The sequence below is a fragment of the Salvelinus alpinus genome, chromosome 9 (assembly GCF_045679555.1).
Source record: "Salvelinus alpinus chromosome 9, SLU_Salpinus.1, whole genome shotgun sequence".
In the NCBI taxonomy this organism is placed as follows: Eukaryota; Metazoa; Chordata; class Actinopteri; order Salmoniformes; family Salmonidae; genus Salvelinus; species Salvelinus alpinus.
In genome coordinates, this window is record NC_092094.1 from 66,348,587 (window position 1) to 66,371,627 (window position 23,041).

Consider the following 23,041-nt stretch of genomic DNA (forward strand, 5'->3'; position numbering starts at 1 on the left):
GGTTGGATGGGGAGAGTCGCTGCACAGCTATTTTCATGTCTCTCCAGAGACGTTAGATCGGGTTCAAGTTCAGGATCTGGCTGGGCCACTCAAGGACAGTCAGAGACATGCCCCGAAGCCATTCCTGCGTTGTCTTGGCTGTGTGTTTAGGGTGCTTAACATTCACTCCAGTCTGAGGTCCTGACCGCTCTGGAACAGGTTTTCATCAATGATCTCTCTGTACTTTGCTCCGTTCATCTTTGACTCGATCCTGACTAGTCTCCCAGTCCCTGCCGCTGAAAAACACCCTCACAACATGATGTTGTCACCACCATGCTTCACCGTAGGGATGGTGCCAGGTTTTCTCCAGACGTGACGCTTGGCATTCAGGCCAAAGAGTTCAATATTGGTTTCATCAGACCAGAGAATCTTGTTTCTCATGGTCTGAGAGTCTAGGTGCCTTTTGGCAAACTCCAAGCAGGCTGTCATGTGCCTTTTACTGAGTAGTGGCTTCCATCTGGCCACTCTACCATAAAGGCATGATTGGTGGAGTGCTGCAGAGATGGTTGTCCTTCTGGAAGTTTCTCCCATCTCCACAGAGGAACTCTAGAGCTCTGTCAGAGTGATAATTCAGGTTCTTGGTCACCTCCCTGACCAAGGCCCATCTCCCCCGATTGCTCAGTTTGGCAGGGCGACCAGCTCTAGGAAGAGTCTTGGTTTTTCCAAACTTCTTCCATTTAAGAATGATGGAGGACAATGTGTTCTTGGGACCTTCAATGCTGCAGAAATATTTTGATACCCTTCCCCAGATCTGTGCCTCGACACAATCCTGTCTCGGAGCTCTACGTACATATCATTCAACCTCATGGCTTGGTTTTTGCTGACATTCACTGTCAACTTGTGGGACATTATATAGACAGGTGTGTGCCTTTCCAAATCATGTCCAATCAATTGAATTTACCACAGGTGGACTCCAATCAAGTTATAGAACCATTTCAAGGATGATCAATGGAAACAGGATGCACATGAGCTCAATTTAGAGTGTCAAAGCAATTGTTTTTATATTTTAATACATTGGCAAAAATGTTTAAAACAAATGTTTTCGCGTTGTCATCATGGGTTGTAGATTGCTGAGAATGTGTATTTATTTTATCAATTCTAGAATAAGGCTGTAACGTAACAAAATGTGGGAAAATTCAAGGGATCTGAATACTTTCCGAAGGCACTGTATGTATATTCTGAAATGATATCATACAATAAGCTACATGTCGGTACCAACTTTCATGAGGAAATTATGCCAAAAAGAAAATAATTGTGCTGCTGTACCTAAAAACAAAAAGCACTACACCACCGCCCCCAACAACAGATATTAGACAGCTCCACGAAAAGGGACCGAGTGAGAAAATCACAGCGCTGATTACACAAAGCCTACTGTATCTATGACTTGCCATAGATAGAACTTCATTGCGCAATAGCAACATATTCTGCGTTCACTTGAAATTATATGATCTTAAAGAATAGTTTGAACAGAAAACCGCTAACCTATACGTGTGATTGACTAGGAATATGATATGATGGCAGAAATAGGGACCTTGTTGATAGCTTTGTCAATAAAACAAACTTTCTTTCAAAAAATGTCATGTTCGTGCCTACAAAACTCCTTCCCGCGAGGCTCGCATGTTGTTGACATGCCTACCTGGCTTGGGGACATCTCCAGGTGGGGACACAGACAATGGCTTTTAAAAAGTAGGCATATACCTATAAGACAACATAACACCAATGACACAACAATGTTGTCCCCACACTTTTAAACCTGGACTTACAGTATAATATAAAAAAAATATGCCATTTAGCAGACACTTATAGTAATACATGTATACATTTTAGCACGGGTGGCCACAGTGGGAACCAAACCCCACGATGCTGACGTGCAAGTACAATGCTCTACCAACAAAGCCACACAGGACCATGTCTATGGACTTCAGTTGTATGCCCATATCCTTGCACCTGTAGACAGATACCTGATTCGTGGTTCGTTGCCTGAAAAAAGTATTGGGCAATGTTGATATGGTCCCCTTTCAAACAGCCCCATTTTTACCACATTCTTGTCAGCATTCACCTTTTATGTAGCCATTGTTTAGCCGCACCTGAGCAAGAGACATTCAACTTTGACCCTGTTGTTTGCGACTGTTGTCCTGGTAACCTGACAGGACAGCAAGCTCCAAATTCTTCAGACAGAAATGCACTGCTTTAATTTCTTCACATTCACAACACAGTTAGCAGCTCGCCATACTTGTAAATAATTACCTTGTTCATTTTCCTTATGGGGAATAAAAGGTTGGCGACAGTTAAACTCAAAACATTGTCAGATATGTTCTGGTAATTATGAGTTGGCTAGCCAGCTAGATACTGGAGCTAGCTAACACGCTAGCATCAAACCAAAACGTTGTCCAAAAAGTTGCTTTTACTTGCCTGGCTTGCTAGATTGACATAGCTATCCTAAATACATTTTTAAACAGATGGGTTTTCAGGTGCAACAAATTTAGCAGGTAATGCCATTTGAACTAGGCTGCTGCAATGACATGCAGACTGCCGTTTTTTGTGTTTATACTTTTCCATAATGACAAGGACAAGTTTGATGTCAGACAACAATGTGATTTAATGCGTGCCAAAGACGGTAAGATGAAAGGCGACGTTTTTACTGAAGGGTCGGCGGGATTTTTAAATACATTACCGCAATTATAAATATGTCGTTTGGCAGGAATAAAAATACAGGTTTTGTCGCCGGCGATACCTTTCAGATATAAAGAAAAGTCAGAAAAAAGTTGCCGGAACACTAAGGTTGGCAGGTTTTTGAAAAGGGATAAGATAGTCCACTAACTGTGTCCAGAGAGACTGGTGCGTTTCAGTGCTGAGAGACGTGAGGGACGAAAGGCCCGTGATGCTGATGACTGCTGCTGTTTTCCTTATGTTTAACATCATTTCTTCTCACAAACACGTCGCCAGCTGGAAAAGGCCAGCGAGCTTGGGCTTCCCGAGGCCTAGCTGCACAACCACACGCAGTGAAAAGACGGAGAGGGGGAGAACGAGAGAGAGAGAGATGGAGGGAGGGAGGGAGAGCTTGGTCTGCGCAGCCTGCAGACACCACTCAGCTAAAAGCTGATAGGAAGTGACGGGCTGCTGATTAGTCAACTCACAGCCCCGGCGACCAGTGGCTGTATGTGTACGGGGCTGCGTGCACACTGAACACACAAAGATTGAATAGATACATACAGATTGAGAAGACACACACACAATCCTACACAGGGTTCGTTCTAGCCCTATTTATCTGCTGTGCTGCATGCTTAAAGGCATACAGTGAAGGTTTGCCTTTGCACGCACGCATATTCCTTTGCGCGTGTGTGAGCACATGTATGAAGGGGGGATGTTGGTTGGTTGGTTGGTTGGTTACCTTGAGGAGATAGACGGGGATGTTGCTGAAGTCCACAGGGAGCTTGAGCAGGAAGCGAGCGGAGAACTCCCCCGTCTGGAACACGAGAGGCAAGGGGAAAAGAACATCACACCGTGTACAGATGGAGAACAGACAGGCACACAGGGTAACACACAGGTCATATAGAAACAACACAGGCGTACTGCATGGGAATGATTAGGGATGGCTAAAGATGAGTGAATAGCAAATGAGATTTCAGAACCTGCTTGAATACATCTCATCCATCTGTCTTAATGGGCCGATTTTTGGACAAGTGAGAGGTATTTATTTCCTGATTTTAGGGAGCTATTGATCCTACGGATTTTCAATGTGGTTCATTTGCTGACTAGCTAAGTCTAAAAGGTTCATTGTATTTTTAGCCTACGGTCTAGAAAAAATGATCAATCCATTGAAAGAGATACTTTTTAGCTAGTAGTTCTGAAAGTAGCACCTACGAGACAAAAGTGGGCCGCCGAAAATTGCATACTACGTCACATACGTGCAGATAGGTGCACCGCGTCATTACTCTCTCCCGCTCTGCTGTGTGCGCATCTTTCCAGCTGTCACTCAAATGATGAGGGGCTGAAGCTTATTGGCTCAGCCTCCATTAAAAGTCACTTTCAAACTAGGGATTTTGTGGCTAATTGAGGCCAAACAGTAATTCTGCTTATAGATGATGAATGTATGAACTACACATCAACACATCCAGCCCAGATCCTGAGGTTTAAAAAAATACTTTGTCGCCAAAGTTCCAGAGAATGTCTTTAACAACTTTTCCAAGAAAAATTATGTAAAAATGTAGAAATAACGCAGATTAACAAATATATGACGAAAGGAATTACGAGATATAGAACAATAAAGCCATCTTAAGGCAAACCTCATCTGCAAAGACAGAACTTTCACATGTACACATTGACATTTCCCTAAAAATCATCCTTTCCCATCAAGGCACATACATAAGACCTCTATTCCATAAAAGTAGTAGGTTAGTTAGTGGGGGAGTGTGTCTCCACACACACACACACACACAGAGTAGACACAGACATATACACACGGCCTTGCTTTGGAACATGCTTGGGGCGCCACATCCTCACCTAGCATAATCCGCCCTTTCACAAGGCGGTTCAGTGACAGCGAAATTCCCTTCGCTGCTGTGAATGTATTAACCATGTAGCCAGCTGAACTGGTTGTGTATGTCTACATTATGTCTGGGGTTTAGGTGCTGCAATTTATGTAGGTTTAGATAGGATGAGGTTTAGATGTGGGGGTCAAATGTTTGAGAGAATCAAGAGAAACTATAGCCTCATATCAGTCTGTCCACAAAATTAAACCAGTGCAAAGTTTTTAAATAATCAGTGTGCGTGTGCACCAAAAAATATTTCAAACAAAGAGAAGCTGAATGCTGAGCCACATACTAGGCACAACTCTGGGTGGATGTAACTATGCCCTGCGACGTGGCTGTATCATGTAGCGTACCCAGCTGTTCTTGTGCCCGGCGTAGATCTCCATGCTGCGGCTGTAGTTGGGGTCCTCGATCAGGCTGTCGTACTCAAAGAGCAGCCGGGAGCTCTCGCGCAGACGCTGGCACTGGTACTGGTGGTACTGCTGGATCAGCTCCTTCACCAGCTGCAGCAGGCACTCCGGGTCCCCCGCATCCCACTGGACCAGGTGCTGGAGAGAGAGAGTGAGAAGTTATTAGAGTTTTTTTTTGTTAAGGCCTTGGTGCAAAGTGAACAAAATAGCTGAAAGCCTATACAACTCAAAGCATGTTCATTTTGCGTCGATATAGTCTCAGTTCATGATCTATGTTATCCATTCTGGTATCTAACTGCAGAGAACTATCCTTTGAGGCACTGACTTGATTTCATCTACCCTAGAGGCCATTTAGCCATGTAAGAGGAGCGAAATCAATTGAAACGATGAAAGGAATTGAAAACACAATGGCGAGGAAAGAGCCCCATTGGTTCACTAGAGCCCCATTGACATCCATTACGGGAATAATCCCAAACTATCCCATTTACCCCCTCTCTTCTTCCTGCATCGCAGGAACATGACATCGCCACAGGATTTCCTGAAGCGACACAGAGCTGCGTCGGTTCGCAGGGAATCCTTTGATCATTCCCACCCCCCAACGGCAATATATCTGACCTCATTTGCCAAAATGGTTGAAAGAACTGGCTCAAAAAGGAGGAAAGGAAAGTTACCAAGACAAATGTTAGTGATGGGAAGGAGCATTGTTTCAAGGAAGCGGATAAGGATAGCAGGGACCTGGCCAATATTTCTTTGGCGCTCCAACTTTTTTGGTACACAATGGTTTGGTTAGACATCAAAGACTGGACTTTGTGAGCCACAAATGGAATATTTTCCATTTAGACAACAGAGAAGGGGAAAAATATACTCTGAGTGTTGTTGGGACATTCCTGATCCTTAAATTAAACATGTTGAGTGCATTTTGAGTTCCAGTTCCATACAGCGTATGCTATTTTGAGTAGTGGACAGAGCGACCCTTGCGTGTCTGAACAGTCCATTGTACATTTGCGATAACTCTCCTCCCACCAAACAGAGTATTTGCATGAACAACGCCAAATTCCCCTGACCTCACTGACTGAAGCTGACAACAGGTATGCAAATGTACAGTAAAAAAGGCATAAACAAGCAACCACCTGTCACGAATCGGTAAGCCTTGTTACACAACATCTTCCACTGGCCTAATTATACAAAACAGGATGTTATTCCTCCCTCTGAAGGGGGGTAATTGTTCACTGACGTATGAGGAATAAAAATACAACATTTTAATTTGAGTGACACTGTGCGAAAACAAACTGCGGGAAACATGTCAGCCAAATAAACACAAATGGACGACTGAGCCTAGATGCAACGTAGCACTACGCAGTGGTCTCCTGTCGACTTACTTGGAGTAGTAGAGGAAACTCAATAGTTCAAAATGGGGCATACACGTGTGAGAACAGAGGCAGTGACTTAATGAGTTTGTCACACTTTTTGGACTTTTAAATGACAGTGCTCTTGTTGTTTTCAACATGATTTTTGCTCGCTTCAGTGAGGCACAACTTTGTCTGCAGGCTTAGCTGAAACACACATACAGATGGAGAAAGGAGAGGGAAGATCCATTGAGCTGGAGCTTGCCCATTTGAGCGAGACTTACAGTAAGCTAGTCATCATTACGGACAGCACTCAAAACAACAATAGGACAGGCATGAAGGCAGAACTTCACGGTTCAAATCAAAGTACAAAATGGAGTGTTGAACATGTGTAGCCAACATGAAAGGATATTTTCTTTGGAAGACAATATAGTCTAATGACCCTATTCATATTATTTTGATCAGTTCACAACAAGTTTGTCTTAGAGGGCACACTGCATCGGTTCAGGTCAGTTCCATTTCAAAGCCGGTCAATCCAGGCTTGAATTGAATGGCCTTTGAACCCGAAAATGCTATTTTCACACTTATATCTCAGTTTAAATTCTTGTTTGGTATGGAAATCAAACTGATCTTAACTCTGGTGAACTAAGTCCATGAACACAGGCCTAAAAGCTCCCGTGAAGAAGTGAAAGCTAACCCTGTCACTGACCCCTTCTGAAAGCTGGATCCAAGCCAAATGACCAAACTGTGACTAGACAACAACAAACAACTGAGTCGTGACATAACCGGTGATGACATAACCACAATTCCAGTCTGATGGCAGCTGTTCCAATGTGTATTCTCTGCTCATGCTGCGGTTTGTATGCATCACTCCGTTTCTTTGGCGTGGTTGTATAGCAGTTCTGTCAACCGGCCATAGGTCGGTCCAGTTGTAGAGCGAATGTATAGATAAATCAGCTACTATGAACGTGAGTGTGTGGATAAGGAGGGTCATAGGTCCCAAAAGTAGCCCATACCAACCCTTATGCATTGGGGAGTAATGATGACACAAGGCCAGTCTTTGACCTCTGTCAACTTAACTGCTTGGCTGTCTGTATGTCGGTCTGTCTACGTCAGTCTGTCTGTCCATATCACGTCAGAAGAAAGCTTCCATTGTTTCCTATTGGACCACGCCCCTCCTCCTGCCATCGAACAGGGAAGCAGAGGGCAAAGTTAGGCCATTCAGTACCGGTGACCTCATCATCCTCAGCTGCGAGTGGTTACCAGCAATGTCGGGCTTCCCGAAATATGAGGGAGATGCAAACAAGGACGGGCATTGTCCAAAGAGGCAGCAAGATGGCCCAGAGGCAGGAACGAGCTGAAACTGAGGCGGGACTGAGAGGAAGTGCTGTGTCAGGATTGTGACATCACATATCATTGAAACTTCACTGAGGAGGAAGGGAGAGGGAGGGGGAAAGGCAGCAGAAGGAAAAAAGAGGAAGAGAGAAATAAGCAAGGGCTGAGGGGCAGGGATATACTAGTGATATAAGGAAAACTTCCTCTTGACAAACCATTAGGCCTACTTTTGGGGCTCACAGATGGTAGAACGGCACTGTAATTGATTCTTGAGTCTAGACTTTCACAATGGTGTGATTAAAAAGGTAGGCCTACCACCAGGGATCATCAGCTAGATTCAGCCGCGGGGCCGATTTTATCTTGAGCGAATGGTCGGGGGGCCGGAACATAATTACAAATCATTTGTAGACGACAAATTGACCATAAGAAGCCCAAACAGATATGTTTGACTAAAACATAATCATTTCAAACCGTTTTGTTTGAACTTTTTTCAATTGACATTTCTTTCTTTCTTTTCTTTTCTTTTCTTTGTATATATATATATATATATATATATGTATACACACATATATATACATACACACATAAAAATGATGCCAGCTGATTCATGAATTCGACTGGCTGAGAAACGCTGCCCGTCTCTCTCTCTCTAGTCCCGACTCCCGACCACTACAGGTTCATTCTTATGGGACAGTTGGAGATCGAATTTGAATATTGAAACAATGTTGCAAATGTCGGAGAGATAGATAGCAAGGTTTATACAAATCTCTGCTGTTGAAAACGAAATGTTAGTCTAAAAGAAATGTGAGATAATGTCTAAATGCTTTTTATAGTGGAGATCAAGTTTAGAACTTCCCTGCCTGGGCTGATGAGACAGTGGATTGCGCAGTGAGATGGAACAGAGTAAATAGGCATTTTAATGTCATTGGAGTTAGCCGATGGTAACTTGTGGATTATAAACTGGGTGGTTTGAGCCCTGAATGCTGATTGGCTGACACAGTGGTATAACAGACCACATACCACGTGTATGACAAAACATTATTTTTACTGCTCTAATTATGTTGGTAACCAGTTTATAATAGCAATAAGACACCTCGGGGGTTTGTGGTATATGGTCAATATACCACGGCTAAGAGCTGTATCCAGGCACTCCACGTTGCGCATAAGAACATCCCTTAGCCGTGGTAAATTGGCCATATACCACACCCCGTCATGCATTATTGCTTAAATAGACACTGGCTGGAATGCGCTTTTAACCAATCAGCATTAGACCCACATGTTATATATTTATTTACAAAAAAATATATGGGGGATTGGAAATGATGCAAGATAATTAATTAGACTAGTTTATCGGTCTTAGATTCCTTCTTTTAAAGGCCCAGTGCATTCAAAATTCTGCTTTCCTGTGTTTTGTATGGTATTGTACAACAGCTGATGAAACTAACACTGTAAAAGTGTGAAAAAATGTGATCAGTGTTGCTGGTTGAAAATACAATTTACACAGGACCTTATAATTGCATGGGTGGGAGTTTTGGCTTGCCTGGTGTCAACACCAGAAAGTAAATTGGTTATAGACCAATAACAAAGAGTTCCAATCCCCTCTGCCAATTACAGTGAGTTTTACGTTTTCCCCTCCCCACTCAGACAGAAACATTTCTGCTTGAAAAATAGTTTTTTGCTAAAAAGCTATTTCTGTCCATTTGAATGGAAAAATATTACAGTAAGGTACTTAATTGTTACCCAGAAATGATTTGATATTGATATAAATACGGCTGCATGGGGCATTTAAACAACAGCATTTTAATAAAAAGGGGGGAATGTATAGACTACATAAAGATAGTCAGAGGTCACTGACAAACACAATCTAGCTCCAAACCTGACAAGGTAGCATACAAATCCACAGGACTGGCTGATGCAATTCCATTAGAGAAGACATTACATTTCATTGGATGCAGTCTTGGGGAAAATACAATAACTTTCAGCAAATTGGGCATCATTTCAGATTCCCAAACCAATAAGGAGCTAATAGAACAAGGTCAGGAGAAAATGGGTACGACGTGTGAAATCACATGTTCTCAAGAACAAGCTGTAGGCCCCCTCTCACTGAAGAGACCCAAGCTGACAGAATTATGTCTTCCTCTGCCATAACGACTGTGTCGTGCCGATCCAATATTTCACTGAGCCGCACAGAGAGAAGGGTGCTGCCATCTGAAATGTAAAGATAATTATATAGGCCAAGGCAAATATTTGTTTGTGCATTTAATGTGATTTTTATATATGCTGGCAACCTGATCCAATAAATCGCTTGCTGACTTGAACGTATCAGGCATAAAAATAAAGTATTAAATTAATCCGCAGTTAGTCTTCTAATTGAAGTGTGGGCTCGCACCCTGTTTCGCCCACAGAAAGTGCCAAGTCTAAGATCACATTAAATTGCTCTTGTCATGTGTTTAAGACACTTGGCAATGGAATCCTCAGCCCTGTAGTGTTCCTAAAGACAACCATGCGGCTTGGGCCCAACATGGCACTACAGTGGTGGCTCCACTAAAAGTTTTGCGATTATGCTGTGGGACTTTAAGGTCATTTGTGGTTTAGTACGGTATCCTGCGTCACCACTTCATTGCTCCAGACCAGCGCAAGGGGGAGTTAGAGCACCGATTATGCTTTTGGCGCTACTGTGTCTCTAATTGACAATGAATGGGAAACATAAACCTAAATAGAAATGGATAATTGTGCACGACTTCAATATTTAAAAAAAATGGTCGTTACATTAAGGTTATTATTCTACGAGAAACTTAGACTACAATAGGGTGTGGAAATTATAGGATTATTTTGCTTTTACTGTAGTACTGTAGCCTACTCCCGACCGGTCACGTTGTACAGCACCTGAGTGGCGCAGCGGTCTAAGACCCTGCATCGCAGTGCAAGCTGTGTTGCTACAGATGCTGGTTCAATACCCATGCAGGCCTCAACTGGGAAACCCATGAGATGACTATAGGTTTTTGATTATTATTATTATTACTATTATTAATTTAGATTCATATAAAAGCCCCTTGGATATCCTCACAGATATATTATTAACCCTGTTATTAGCAGGTCATATTGGTTACGGCTCCCGAGTGGCACACAATGGGATTGCCTTGCAGTTCTCCAGCTGTATCCACTGAAATAGCGGTGGGCGTGCAAGGTTCAAGGCACGAGGGCAGGGGGCACGGGATGGGCCACAGAGCGGTGCACAGAAGACGGACCTAGCCCATGGGGAAGGGAGGAAGAGGAAGGGGTGGTGGACCCACACCCCGCCCCATTGGGTAGCACAGAGCAACACTTTAAGGGGCATTGCACTAATAATGGCGCTGACTAGGGAAACGTTCCCGCTGTTCTTAGTGCCAGTCTGCACGTTCAAACTAAAACAATGTAACTAATAATGGCGTGAAAAATGCCCCGTAGATATGAATTTGGAGGGCAGATATGATTAAATATTAAAGCATTAGACCTCTCACTAAAGGCGTCAGTCAAAAGTTATACTTAAATCAGAACTGGATTTAAGGAAAAATGACATGAAAAGCACACATTTGTAAATCCCAAACTCTAAAAGTAATAAAAGGAAAGGTAGACACAAGACGTAAACAAGATGCTGTGTTTTTATTTACAGTAGTGATGGACAGCTGGTGGCATTTTGAAAACAGGTTTTCAAACACTTGTAGCCCAATTAGCAGGACAATAGACTCTTATAGCCCGGCTACTGTAGGTGTACTTGCAATGTACTCAATGCTTAATTAAGTACTCTAAGTGTTACAAAAAAGTGTAAAATTTCTAACTCAAAACAGCAGTACAGTATCTCTTCGTCAACATCTTTATGCTTTCGTTAATTAAATAACTAGAAAAAGACATTCAAAATGCAGATGCTACCCGTAACCACGAGAGGACTTGAAAATGAGCCGGCGCTGAGAGGATCACCAAAACTAAAGGTGTTTTGGTTTCAGTGCATTTTCTTTAAAAAAAAAAGTATATAGCCTATCAATGTGTAGGCATACTGTGTAATAAAATCGATAATAAAATAAAGGTTAAATAAAAATAAATAAATGAATGTGTACTAAAAACGTGAATGTGTTTTTGCAGAGCATACAACCATGCCGACAACCATCCGTGGAGATCAGTGGACAAAGAGCTGGACAATGGGCCGCACCGAAAAAAACACATTGGTTGCCAAGAAAGCGGTTAGTTTTGCTAGATTCTTCAAATGTGTACGCAGCATGTGTGTGTTGGAGTCACTTTTAGTTCTTAATTGATCTACCGTTTCTATCATAGGCCACTGTGATTGATGAGGGCTCAGGGCGGTACCATTCTGCTCATCTGATGAAGGTGCACATGGATCAGATTCAAACTTTGAAGACCGAGATCGAGTCATTGAAGGCAGACCAGCAGAAAGAGAAGCATTATCGGAGGGCAGAGATACGGGCGACAGCTGATGCATTGGTCCAGAGATAGGCGGCATTGGCGGAAAGTCAGGCGGAGAATGGCGCATTGAAGAGGGCGAGGAACGAGATGGAGTCACAATCCATGCCAGGCACACCTGTGAGCTCTGGAACTCCACCTCCGACAGGCAGAGTCAACATACATGGCGGGTTCATCAGGTCGTCGGGTTCACCCTGACATTTCCATTCCTCTACTGACAACAGAACTTGACCAACTGCTCACCAGGCATAGCAAGGGCCACCCGGACCGTTATGCTGTTCTGCTATTCCAAGGATGTGTAACCAAAGAGAGATACCACGAGTGGGCACAGAATACCAACTGGGATGGATCCCGAGGCAAATATGGCTTACCAGTGAACCCGGGTGTTCATCATTAATACTGTGTCTCAGAAGTTTCTGTTCATTACTGATGCAACCTGAAAAAGCATTAAAGACAGAGTTAATGAGTACTTTAGGTCACCGAGAATATCTGGACATGGCCTGCTCTCCCTTATGTAAGGAATTAGGCACTTTTCCATGTTTACTAAAGTATGTAATGTAGGCTATGTTTACTTGTCAGACTGCACAGTAGCCTAATAAAAAAATGCAGGTGGCTTATATCTTCAAAATGCTTTAAATGCATTATTATCCAAATGTAAAAGCATATACTGTACAGTACTGTATTTCTTCATCAGCATCCTTATGCTTTCGTTGATAAAAATACTCTTTCAAAATGCAGATGTTTATTTAGTTATGGATCTATAACGAATTACTATGGGAATAAATATTACTGAATTACAGAAATATTGGAACAAAGTAGACTAATGAAGGTAAACAAATTGTTGCTTACTGGAAAATACTCTTTCAAACCCAAACGGTCACGTTGTACAGCGCCATTATGGCTATTAGCAGGTAGTTGGACAATAGACTTGCCTAGAAGGAGGGTAGGGGGAGAATTCTATCGTCAAATGTATTTCTTAGTTAGGTTGGCTGTATCACAACCGGACGTGATTGGTTGCAATTTCAGTTTAATCCACTAGAAAAGACCAAACAAATAATACAACAAAAATTATTATTATTATGTATCACATCCGACCGTGATTTTGAGTCCCATAGGGCGGCGCACAATTGACCCAGCGTTTCTCTCCCTCTAAAAAATAAATATTATTTTGGCTTTTATTCAGATTACAATCGCTCACTTTCATAAAAAATAAAAAATAAAATAACCTCCAAAATATTGTTACATATTATCAAGTAGATGGCACAGTCATATAGCCTGGCACCTACATAAAGTTAAGTGACTCACTCATTCATGGCTTCTTTCTGATAGTCTTTAATAAAGAAATGTTTTTGTTATCCTGACCTGGACACCATTTACAGTAGCCCTCCTGACTGGCGCAGCAGTCTAAGACACTGCATCACAGTGCAAAATGCATTGCTACAGATGCAGGTTCGATACCCGTGCCGGCGTCCACCGGGAGACCCATATGTAATTATTGGCGGTCACACCAATCGATATACTGTAGGCGAGATACCCGTGCCGGCGTCCACCGGGAGACCCATATGTAATTATTGGCGGTCACACCAATCGATATACTGTAGGCGACATGAGTCTCACTAGTGTTGTGGTGTAGGTCTTATTTAAAGTTAGAAAAAGTTATGCTTATTTACATAAGCATTCAGACCCTTCGCTATGAGACTCGAAATTAAGCTCAGGTGCATCCTGTTTCCAATGGTTCTACAACTTGATCAGAGTCCACCAGTTGTAAATTCAATTGATTGGACATGATTTGGAAAGGCACACACCTGTCTATATAAGGGCCCACAGTTGACAGTGCATGTCAGAGCAAAAACCAAGCCATGAGGTCGAAGGAATTGTCCGTAAAGCTCCGAGACAGGATTGTGTTGAGGTACAGATCTGGGGAAAGGTACCAAAAAATGTCTGCAGCTTTGAAGGTCCCCAAGAACACAGTGGCCTCCATCACTATTCAATGGAAGAAGTTTGGAACCACCACGATTCTTCCTAGAGCTGGCCGCCCGGCTAAACTTCTCAATCGGGGGAGAAGATCCTTAGTCAGGGAGGTGACTCTAACACACTCTGACAGAGCTCCAGAGTTCCTCTGTGGAGATGGGAGAACCTTCCAGAAGGACAACCATCTCTGCAGCACTCCACCAATCAGGCCTTTATGGTAGAGTGGCCAGACGGAAGCCTCACAGCCCGCTTGGAGTTTGCCAAAAGGCACCTAAAGACTCTCAGACCATGAGAAACAAGATTCTCTGGTCTGATGAAAGAAAGATTATTGCCCTTTGTGTTGTTGTCTGCGCCCAATAATGTTTGTACCCTGTTTTGACCTGTTACCATGTTGTTATCATGTTGTGTTGCTACCATGCTGTGTTGTCATGTGTTGCTGTCATGCTATGTTGTTGTCTTAGGTCTCTCTTTTTGCAGTGTTGTCTCTCTTCTCGTGATGTGTGTTTAGTCCTATATTTTTATTAAATGTATTTTTAATCCCAGCCCCTGCAGAAGGCCTTTTGCATTTTGGTAGGCCGTCATTGTGAATAAGAATTTGTTCTTAACTGATTTGACTAGTTAAATAAAGGTTAAATAAATGAAAATAAAAGATTGAACTCTTTGGTCCGAATTCCAAGTATCAAGTCTGGAGGAAACCTGGCACCATCCCTACGGTGAAGGATGATGGTGGCAGCATCATGCTGTGGGGATGTTTTTCAGTGGCAGGGACTGGGAGACTAGTCAGGATCGAGGCAAAGATGAACGGAGCAAAGTAGAGAGAAATCCTTGATGAAAACCTGCTCCAGAGCTCTCAGGACCTCAGACTGGGGCAAAGGTTCACCTTCCAACAGGACAACAACCCTAAGCACACAGCCAAGACAATGCAGGATTGGCTTCGGGAGAAGTCTATGAATGTCCTTGAGTGGCCCAGCCAGAGCCCGGACTTGAACCTATCGAACATCTCTGGAGAGACCTGAAAATAGTTGGGCAGCAACGCTCCCCATCCAACCTGACAGAGCTTGAGAGGATCCGCAGAGAAGGGGAGAAACTCCCCAAATAAAGCTGTGCCAAGATTGTAGCGTCAGACCCAATAAATATTTGAGGCTGTAATCGCTGCCAAAGGTGCTTCAACAAAGTACGGAGTAAAGGGTCTGAATCCTTATGTATTTTTTGTTTTTAATAAATTAACAAAAATGTCTAAAAAACTGTTTTTGCTTTGACATTATGAGGTATTGTGTGTAGATTGATGAGGTGGAAAAAACATTTTAGAATAAGGCTGTAACAAAACAAAATGTGGAAAAACTCAAGGGGTCTGAATACTTTTCGAAGGCACCGTATGAATATATTAGGCCTACCTGCATTAACCTGCGCTGTCTAGACTGCCTCATTAAATACTGTTGTTGTAACGTTCTGTTGCATAATTCAAGAAGTGTGTAGGATACCTTCAGATTAAAATTCAACACGCTTGGCTCTAGATAACACATATCTATACATAGTTTGCGAGATCAGACATAATATCACTATAATCTGAGTGTTCATTTTCGGAAGTTGCTTTCATTTCAGTGCATCTAATTTATAAACATTTCAACTCTAATTAAATTATTAATTATTTGATGGGTGCAAGAAATGTACACCCATCAAAACAAAGTTATTTCTTCCCTTTTTTGTGATGTAAATGTCGAGATGATGCATTAAATCCCTGACAAAGCTTTAGCGTTCTTATAGATGCAACGGAAAGACAATCTATTCCATTAAGGCCATTTCAGCCATTACCGGGGTGTGTTTGACAGGTCATTACAAACATTTCCACGGTCGTAACGTTAACAGGAAAAAACAACAGGCACAAGCAAGAGTATGAAAGAGTCGCAGGAGTCCAATGAAAGCCATCAATCCAGCGAGATTTAAGTGCCAAGTGAATTTTGCACCCCTCAAACACAAGAAATAGATGGCTGAAAAAGAGAGATCCCCCCCCAGGTGGGTGGGGCATGCAAATTGCACATTTTATTATTATTATTTTACCTTTATTTAACTAGGCAAGTCAGTTAAGGAAAAAATTATTTTGTCAATGACGGCCTAGGAACAGGTTCATGGGCAGAACCTCTCAGAGTAAGAGTGCTGATCTTGGATCAGGTCTTCCATGTCCATAATAATCGGATCCACTATGATCTAAAAGGTTAAACTGATCCTAGATCAGCATACTGTAGGGTTGGGCAGTATACCGTATTTTATACCATTGAGCTCCAAAAGTATAGGGACACCGGAAATTTTTGTTGTTTTGGCTCTGTACTCCAGCACTTTGGATTTACATTTACATTTAACATTTAAGTCATTTAGCAGACGCTCTTATCCAGAGCGACTTACAAATTGGTGCATTCACCTTATGATATCCAGTGGAACAACCACTTTACAATAGTGCATCTAACTCTTTTAAGGGGGGGGGGGTTAGAAGGATTACTTTATCCTATCCTAGGTATTCCTTAAAGAGGTGGGGTTTCAGGTGTCTCCGGAAGGTGGTGATTGACTCCGCTGACCTGGCGTCGTGAGGGAGTTTGTTCCACCATTGGGGTGCCAGAGCAGCAAACAGTTTTGACTGGGCTGAGCGGGAACTGTACTTCCTCAGAGGTAGGGAGGCGAGCAGGCCAGAGGTGGATGAACGCAGTGCCCTTGTTTGGGTGTAGGGCCTGATCAGAGCCTGAAGGTACGGAGGTGCCGTTCCCCTCACAGCTCCGTAGGCAAGCACCATGGTCTTGTAGCGGATGCGAGCTTCAACTGGAAGCCAGTGGAGAGAGCGGAGGAGCGGGGTGACGTGAGAGAACTTGGGAAAGTTGAACACCAGACGGGCTGCGGCGTTCTGGATGAGTTGTAGGGGTTTAATGGCACAGGCAGGGAGCCCAGCCAACAGCGAGTTGCAGTAATCCAGACGGGAGATGACAAGTGCCTGGATTAAGACCTGCGCCGCTTCCTGCGTGAGGCAGGGTCGTACTCTGCGAATGTTGTAGAGCATGAACCTACAGGAACGGGTCACCGCCTTGATGTTAGTTGAGAACGACAGGGTGTTGTCCAGGATCACGCCAAGGTTCTTAGCACTCTGGGAGGAGGACACAATGGAGTTGTCAACCGTGATGGCGAGATCATGGAACGGGCAGTCCTTCCCCGGGAGGAAGAGCAGCTCCGTCTTGCCGAGGTTCAGCTTGAGGTGGTGATCCGTCATCCACACTGATATGTCTGCCAGACATGCAGAGATGCGATTCACCACCTGGTTATCAGAGGGGGGAAAGGATAAGATTAATTGTGTGTCGTCTGCATAGCAATGATAGGAGAGACCATGTGAGGATATGACAGAGCCAAGTGACTTGGTGTATAGCGAGAATAGGAGAGGGCCTAGAACAGAGCCCTGGGGGACACCAGTGGTGAGAGCACGTGGTGCGGAGACAGATTCTCGCCACGCCACCTGGTAGGAGCGACCTGTCAGGTAGGACGCAATCCAAGCGTGGGCCGCGCCAGAGATGCCCAGCTCGGAGAGGGTGGAGAGGAGGATCTGATGGTTCACAGTATCAAAGGCAAAGGATTTGAAATGATACAATGACTATGAAGTTAAAGTGCAGACTTTCAGCTTTAATTTGAGGGTATTTTCATCCAAATCATGTAAACCGTTTAGAAATTACAGCACTTTTTGTACATAGTCCTAGTATTTTAGAGGACCAAAAGTATTGGGACAAATCCACTTGAGTGTGTATTAAAGTAGCAAAAAGTGAAGTATTTGGTCACATATTCCAATGACTACATCAAGCTTGTGACGACATTTGTTGGATGGTTGTGTTTCATTATTTTGTGCCCAATAGAAATTAATGGTAAATAATGTAGTGTCATATTGAAGTCACTTTGATTGTAAATAAGAATATAATATGTTTCTCTAAACACTTCTACATTAATGTGAATGCTACCATGATTAAGGATAATCCTGAATGAATCGTGAGAAAGTTACAAACCGAAAAATATCATACCCCTAAAACTAACTAAGCTAACCTCGCACCATTACAATAACAGGGGAGGTTAGCATTTTTGGCGAGGTATGATATTTACGCCTCTGTAACGGTCTCACTCATCATTATTCACGACTCATTCAGGATGAACTAAATATTTAACCAAATAGCTTCCCGGACTATCTGCATTTATCATCTTTGCACTAACTGTTTTGACACATCACATACACTGCTGCTGCTGTTTATTATCTATCCTGTTGCCTAGTCACTTTACCCTGACCTATATGTACATACAGTATCTACCTCAATTACCTCGTACCCCTGCACATCGACTCATTACTAGTATCCCGTGTATATAGCAAAGTTATCTTTACTCATTGTGTATATATTTTAATGCCCCGCAAGGGCATGCATTTTAAGCCCGAGCCCTACACTATGTTCAGGCCCTACCCTACCTAGGCCCATTTGCTTCTGCCAAATTTAAGGCCAGCCCTGCCCGAAACCCAAAACCGTAAATAACTTCTTCCATTAGTAAATCCATTAGCTGTTCTGCTCTGTCTGTCACTCAATCCCTGCGCGCAGCTCGCTCTGCATGCGCTCAGCTCACGGTGGCTCACGGAGTCATTGAGTATCTATAGCAACGGCTCCGCTTGGGCTGCTCTGCTCAATGAAGACACATGACAAAACTCAAGGAAAATGATTATTTTCAGTTAAATAATCTCTCCTGTTTTATATTTGACAAGGTTGAAGCACTTCTAACACCATGTGATGATCTGAGATATGACTGTACTGCGCAGCAGAGCACGAGAAAATTGGTGCAGCTTCATAATGTCAGTAATCAATTTTGTGATACCCGAGCCCTGCCCGGTCCCTAGTAATTGATGCAAAAAACTGGCCCTACCTAAACAGGCCCTACCTAACAGGCCTTACCTGTCGGGGCCCGTCGTGCTCGGTTCAGGTCGCGGATCTCTAATTTATTCCTTGTGTTATTATTCGTATATTTGTCTCTCTGCAGTGTTGGGAAGGACCCGTAAGTAAGCATTTCATTGTTAGTCTGCACCTGTTGTTTACGAAGCACGTGACCAATAACATTTGATTTGACTGTACACTCGTCAGCCCGCATGGTCAATGCAGCAGATAAAACAAATATGTTGATGAAAATGATGCTGCTTCCCACTTTGCTTCTAAATATAAATCCACAAGTGTTCTATAATAACACTATTAGATTGTGTATCTTACTGTCTGCAAACAGCTAGTTTGACTTTTCTTAGAAAGTCGCGGCTAAAAAAAAATGCATTAGGAGCTAATACTAATCGCTTGTTAGCTGGCTAGCTAATAGAGCCGGATACCAGTGCTGGTGTAGGCCTAAATCAGAATGGTGTTTGTGTAACAGTACCTTCTAAATCAGAGATAAATAGGTGAAACATGAATATGCTCGCTACATTAAGAGAAAACATGCAATGTACCCAAAGATTATAGGGTCCCACTCCCCCAGGGAAACACAGACCAACACTGGTCCCTACCGTCACAATAACTCCTCCATAGAGATCCTATTACTATTCTAATTCTATGAACACCTCTCTAGCCGTTTCATTCGTTGTCATGTCAAATAACTATGTGTTCAAAGTGCCCACTATTACATTATATCTATCAAATTAGAATAATCATTCTATTTCCGTGATTCCAACAGTTCACCAAAGTGTTTTGCTCTAAAATCACAAGTCAAATCGCAATTGTAAAATTTGGTTAAAAGTAAAGGCCTAGATTTTTGACCATATCGTGGAGCCCTACATGGCAGTGTGGAAATGATCTCAAATGAAATCAACTTTTGGTTAAAGTTTGATTGAACCTGTATAAAACAATAAGAATGGAGAAAGACCCATTGAAATCACTTAGAATGTATGTGTTGCCACCCTAAGGTCACGCACTACTCATAAAGCACATTTAGAACTTTTATTATTAACAAACATAAAACACCGTCAAAAATGTGTAAAAAATATTGATATTTTGGCCATATTGCCCAGCCATTGATCAGCACCTGTACTCTGAGACGCTTTATCCATACCTCCCCCTGGACCAACATGGGTATCCTGTCCTCACTCGGTCTCCATGCTTTGAACTCCAGCTTCCTCTCTTATTCATCAGCGGGTGTTAAACAATAGCCAAAACTCCTTCCCATAAACCGTCCCTGCTCGCAACAATAGCAGGCCGTAATGAAACCATTTCTATAAACTTTTGCCAGTGAGCCAATAATAAACTCTCCAATAAATGCCTGGGACTCGTTATTCCGCAAAGCAGGAAGGAAGGGAACAACGGTTGGTACACTATGCCACGGTCACTGCGACTCTTTTTATGGGCCATCTGGGGACCATTGTTACCAAGTTTACTGGGAATGAGATGGACCTAGCTAGACTACTGAGGGAAGAGCACCCTTTGCCTAGTATTCAAGACTGTTGGGAGGTTGACGCAATGTTCACAACATTGCGAATGTTTAGATTGTTCTTAATTTGGCTGAATCCCACTGAGAAAATGCAAAGTAGAACCAATGACTTATTGTACAAGACCAAACATCTCAGAGGAGTATTAATCCTAACTAACGTAAACCTAACTTAACTTCGGTTAACCAAAACATTTAGTAATGCCAATGAAGGTCTACCTTAACAGCTATAAGAAATCATGCCCTTGTTTGACAGCAAATTAAGGCACGTTAACAGCTGAGATTTATCGAATCATCCCAACATACAATTAGAAAGGAAAAATGATCGGGGTGAATTTATATACGTAAGCGCACACATGCACACACACAATGCTCACAAGTGTGTGTAATAGAAGCTAGATTCCTAGTTGCCTTTCACTTGTTTAGTCGGCATACAGTTGGTAACCTTCAAACCCATAGCAAGGTCTCATAAGATTCGTCGAGCTGTCATTAAAATGTATTTGTTACAAATAACAGGAACATGTCATTTAAAATTCCAGTACTGTTTTTAAAGTTAAGGAGAACTTAGCGGTTTGCAAGTGGTAATGCAAACAAGCAAGCACTCAGAAAGAACAGTACCAGGCACTCTGCTATCTCTCCCTAAACTAAAAAAACATACGGTTGTTGTCAATGACAGTGACCGCCAAGGCCACCGACAGATACGTTTCCTCAGCTGACAAAACAACTAGTGTTTATACCAGCCTTAAAGAAGAAAAACTCTGTTTCAGCGGGGGGGGGGGGGGGGGTTATTATATGTCTACCTCTGACAGATTTTACGTCTCTAACGATGCTGGAAAGCCATGGATTTGTCTTTCGACAAATTGCGGGGTTTACCAAAAAGAAAAGTCCCACATGCAACTTGCTAGGAATGTGTATCCTGTATGTGGGTAATTCTCAATGCAGAGTCAGTCAGGGTGGAGTGAGTAGGCTATTGCTAGCGCCGCTATCAGCTTTTCTCATATCATGAGTGGCTCAAATGACTTATGCTGTCATTTTTTCTGCAGGCTTCGGGGCCTGTGATTCGAGCTAGGCTAAGAGAAGCCTGCTGTCTCTGTACCAATCAGCTGTGGTGTCTGAAAAGATGGACAGGGACATGCTGGGAAGAGAGGACACTCACAGTCGCAGACACACACACTGCTGCCCTCACACATGCGCGCACAAAAGCATGGACCAGGGATTTTTCTGCCATTATAATACTTGGGCAGTCCAAACAGTGTAAAAACATAAATAAATACAAACATTTACAAAAAAAATTATACATTTTCAGGATGGAAAAACGCTTTCAGTGTAAACTAAAACAACTAAAGCCAGATATAAAGTACACTACATGACCAAAAGTATGTGGACACCTGAACATCTCATTCCAAAATCATGGGCATTGATATGGAGTTGGTCTCCTCTTTGCTGCTAGAACATCCTCCACTCTTCTGGGAAGGCTTTCCACACTACATGTTGGAACACTGCTGCAGGGACTTGCTTACGTTCAGCCACAAGAGCATTAGTGAGGTCGGGCACGGATGTTGGACGATTAGGCCTTGGCTCACAGTCAGCGTTCCAATTCATCCCAAAGGTGTTCGATGGGGTTGAGGTCAGGGCTCCTTGCAGGCCAGTCAAGTTCTTCCACACAGATCTCGACAAACCATTTCTGTATGGACCTCGCTTTGTGCACGGGGGCATTGTCATGGGGGCATTGTCATGCTGAAAAAGGAAAGGGCTTTCCCCAACCTGTTGCCACAAAGTTGGAAGCACAGAATTGTCTAGAATAATATTGGATGCTGTAGCTTTAAGATTACCCTTCAATGGAACTAAGGGGCCTGATCCACGAAAAACAGCCCCAGACCCTTATTCCTCCTGCACCAAACTTTATAGTTGGCACTATGCATTCGGGCAGGTAGCATTCCCCTGGCTTCAGCCAAACCCACATTCGTCCGTCGGACTGCCAGATGGTGAAGCGTGATTCATCACTCCAGAGAACGCGTTTCCACTGCTCCAGAGTCCAATGGTGGCGAGCTTCACACCACTCCAGTCGACGCTTGGCCTTGCGCATGGTGATCTTAGGCTTGTGTGCGGCTGCTCGGCCATGGAAACCATAAAGCTCCCAACGAACAGTTCTTGTGCTGACGTTGCTTCCAGAGGCAGTTTGGAACTCGTAGCGAGTGTTGCAACCGAGGACAGAAGATTTTTAGAACGCTACGCGCTTCAGCACTCGGCGGTCCCGTTATGTGAGCTTGTGTGGCCCACCACTTCGCAGCTGAGCCGGTGTTGCTCCTAGACGTTTCCACATCACAATAACAGCACTTACAGTTGACCAGGGCAGCTCTAGCAGGACAGAAATTTGACGAACTGACTTCTTGGAAAAGTGCCATCATATGACAGTGCCATGTTGAAAGTCACTGAGCTCTTCAGTAAGGCTATTCTACTGCCAATGTTTGTCTATGGATATTGCATGGCTGTG

At 43.2% G+C, this 23,041-nt stretch overlaps 1 protein-coding gene across 1 annotated transcript in view; it reads right to left on the bottom strand.

Moving 5' to 3' along the window:
* babam2 (BRISC and BRCA1 A complex member 2) overlaps positions 1–23,041 on the bottom strand; it is a 195,792-nt gene that overhangs the window by 122,372 nt on the left and 50,379 nt on the right. The window contains exons 5-6 of the mRNA XM_071326988.1: positions 4,925–5,119; positions 3,431–3,505 (exon numbers count right to left, since the gene is read on the bottom strand). Coding sequence (XP_071183089.1) covers positions 3,431–3,505; positions 4,925–5,119 — 270 coding nt within the window. The remainder of the gene's footprint in view (positions 1–3,430; positions 3,506–4,924; positions 5,120–23,041) is intronic.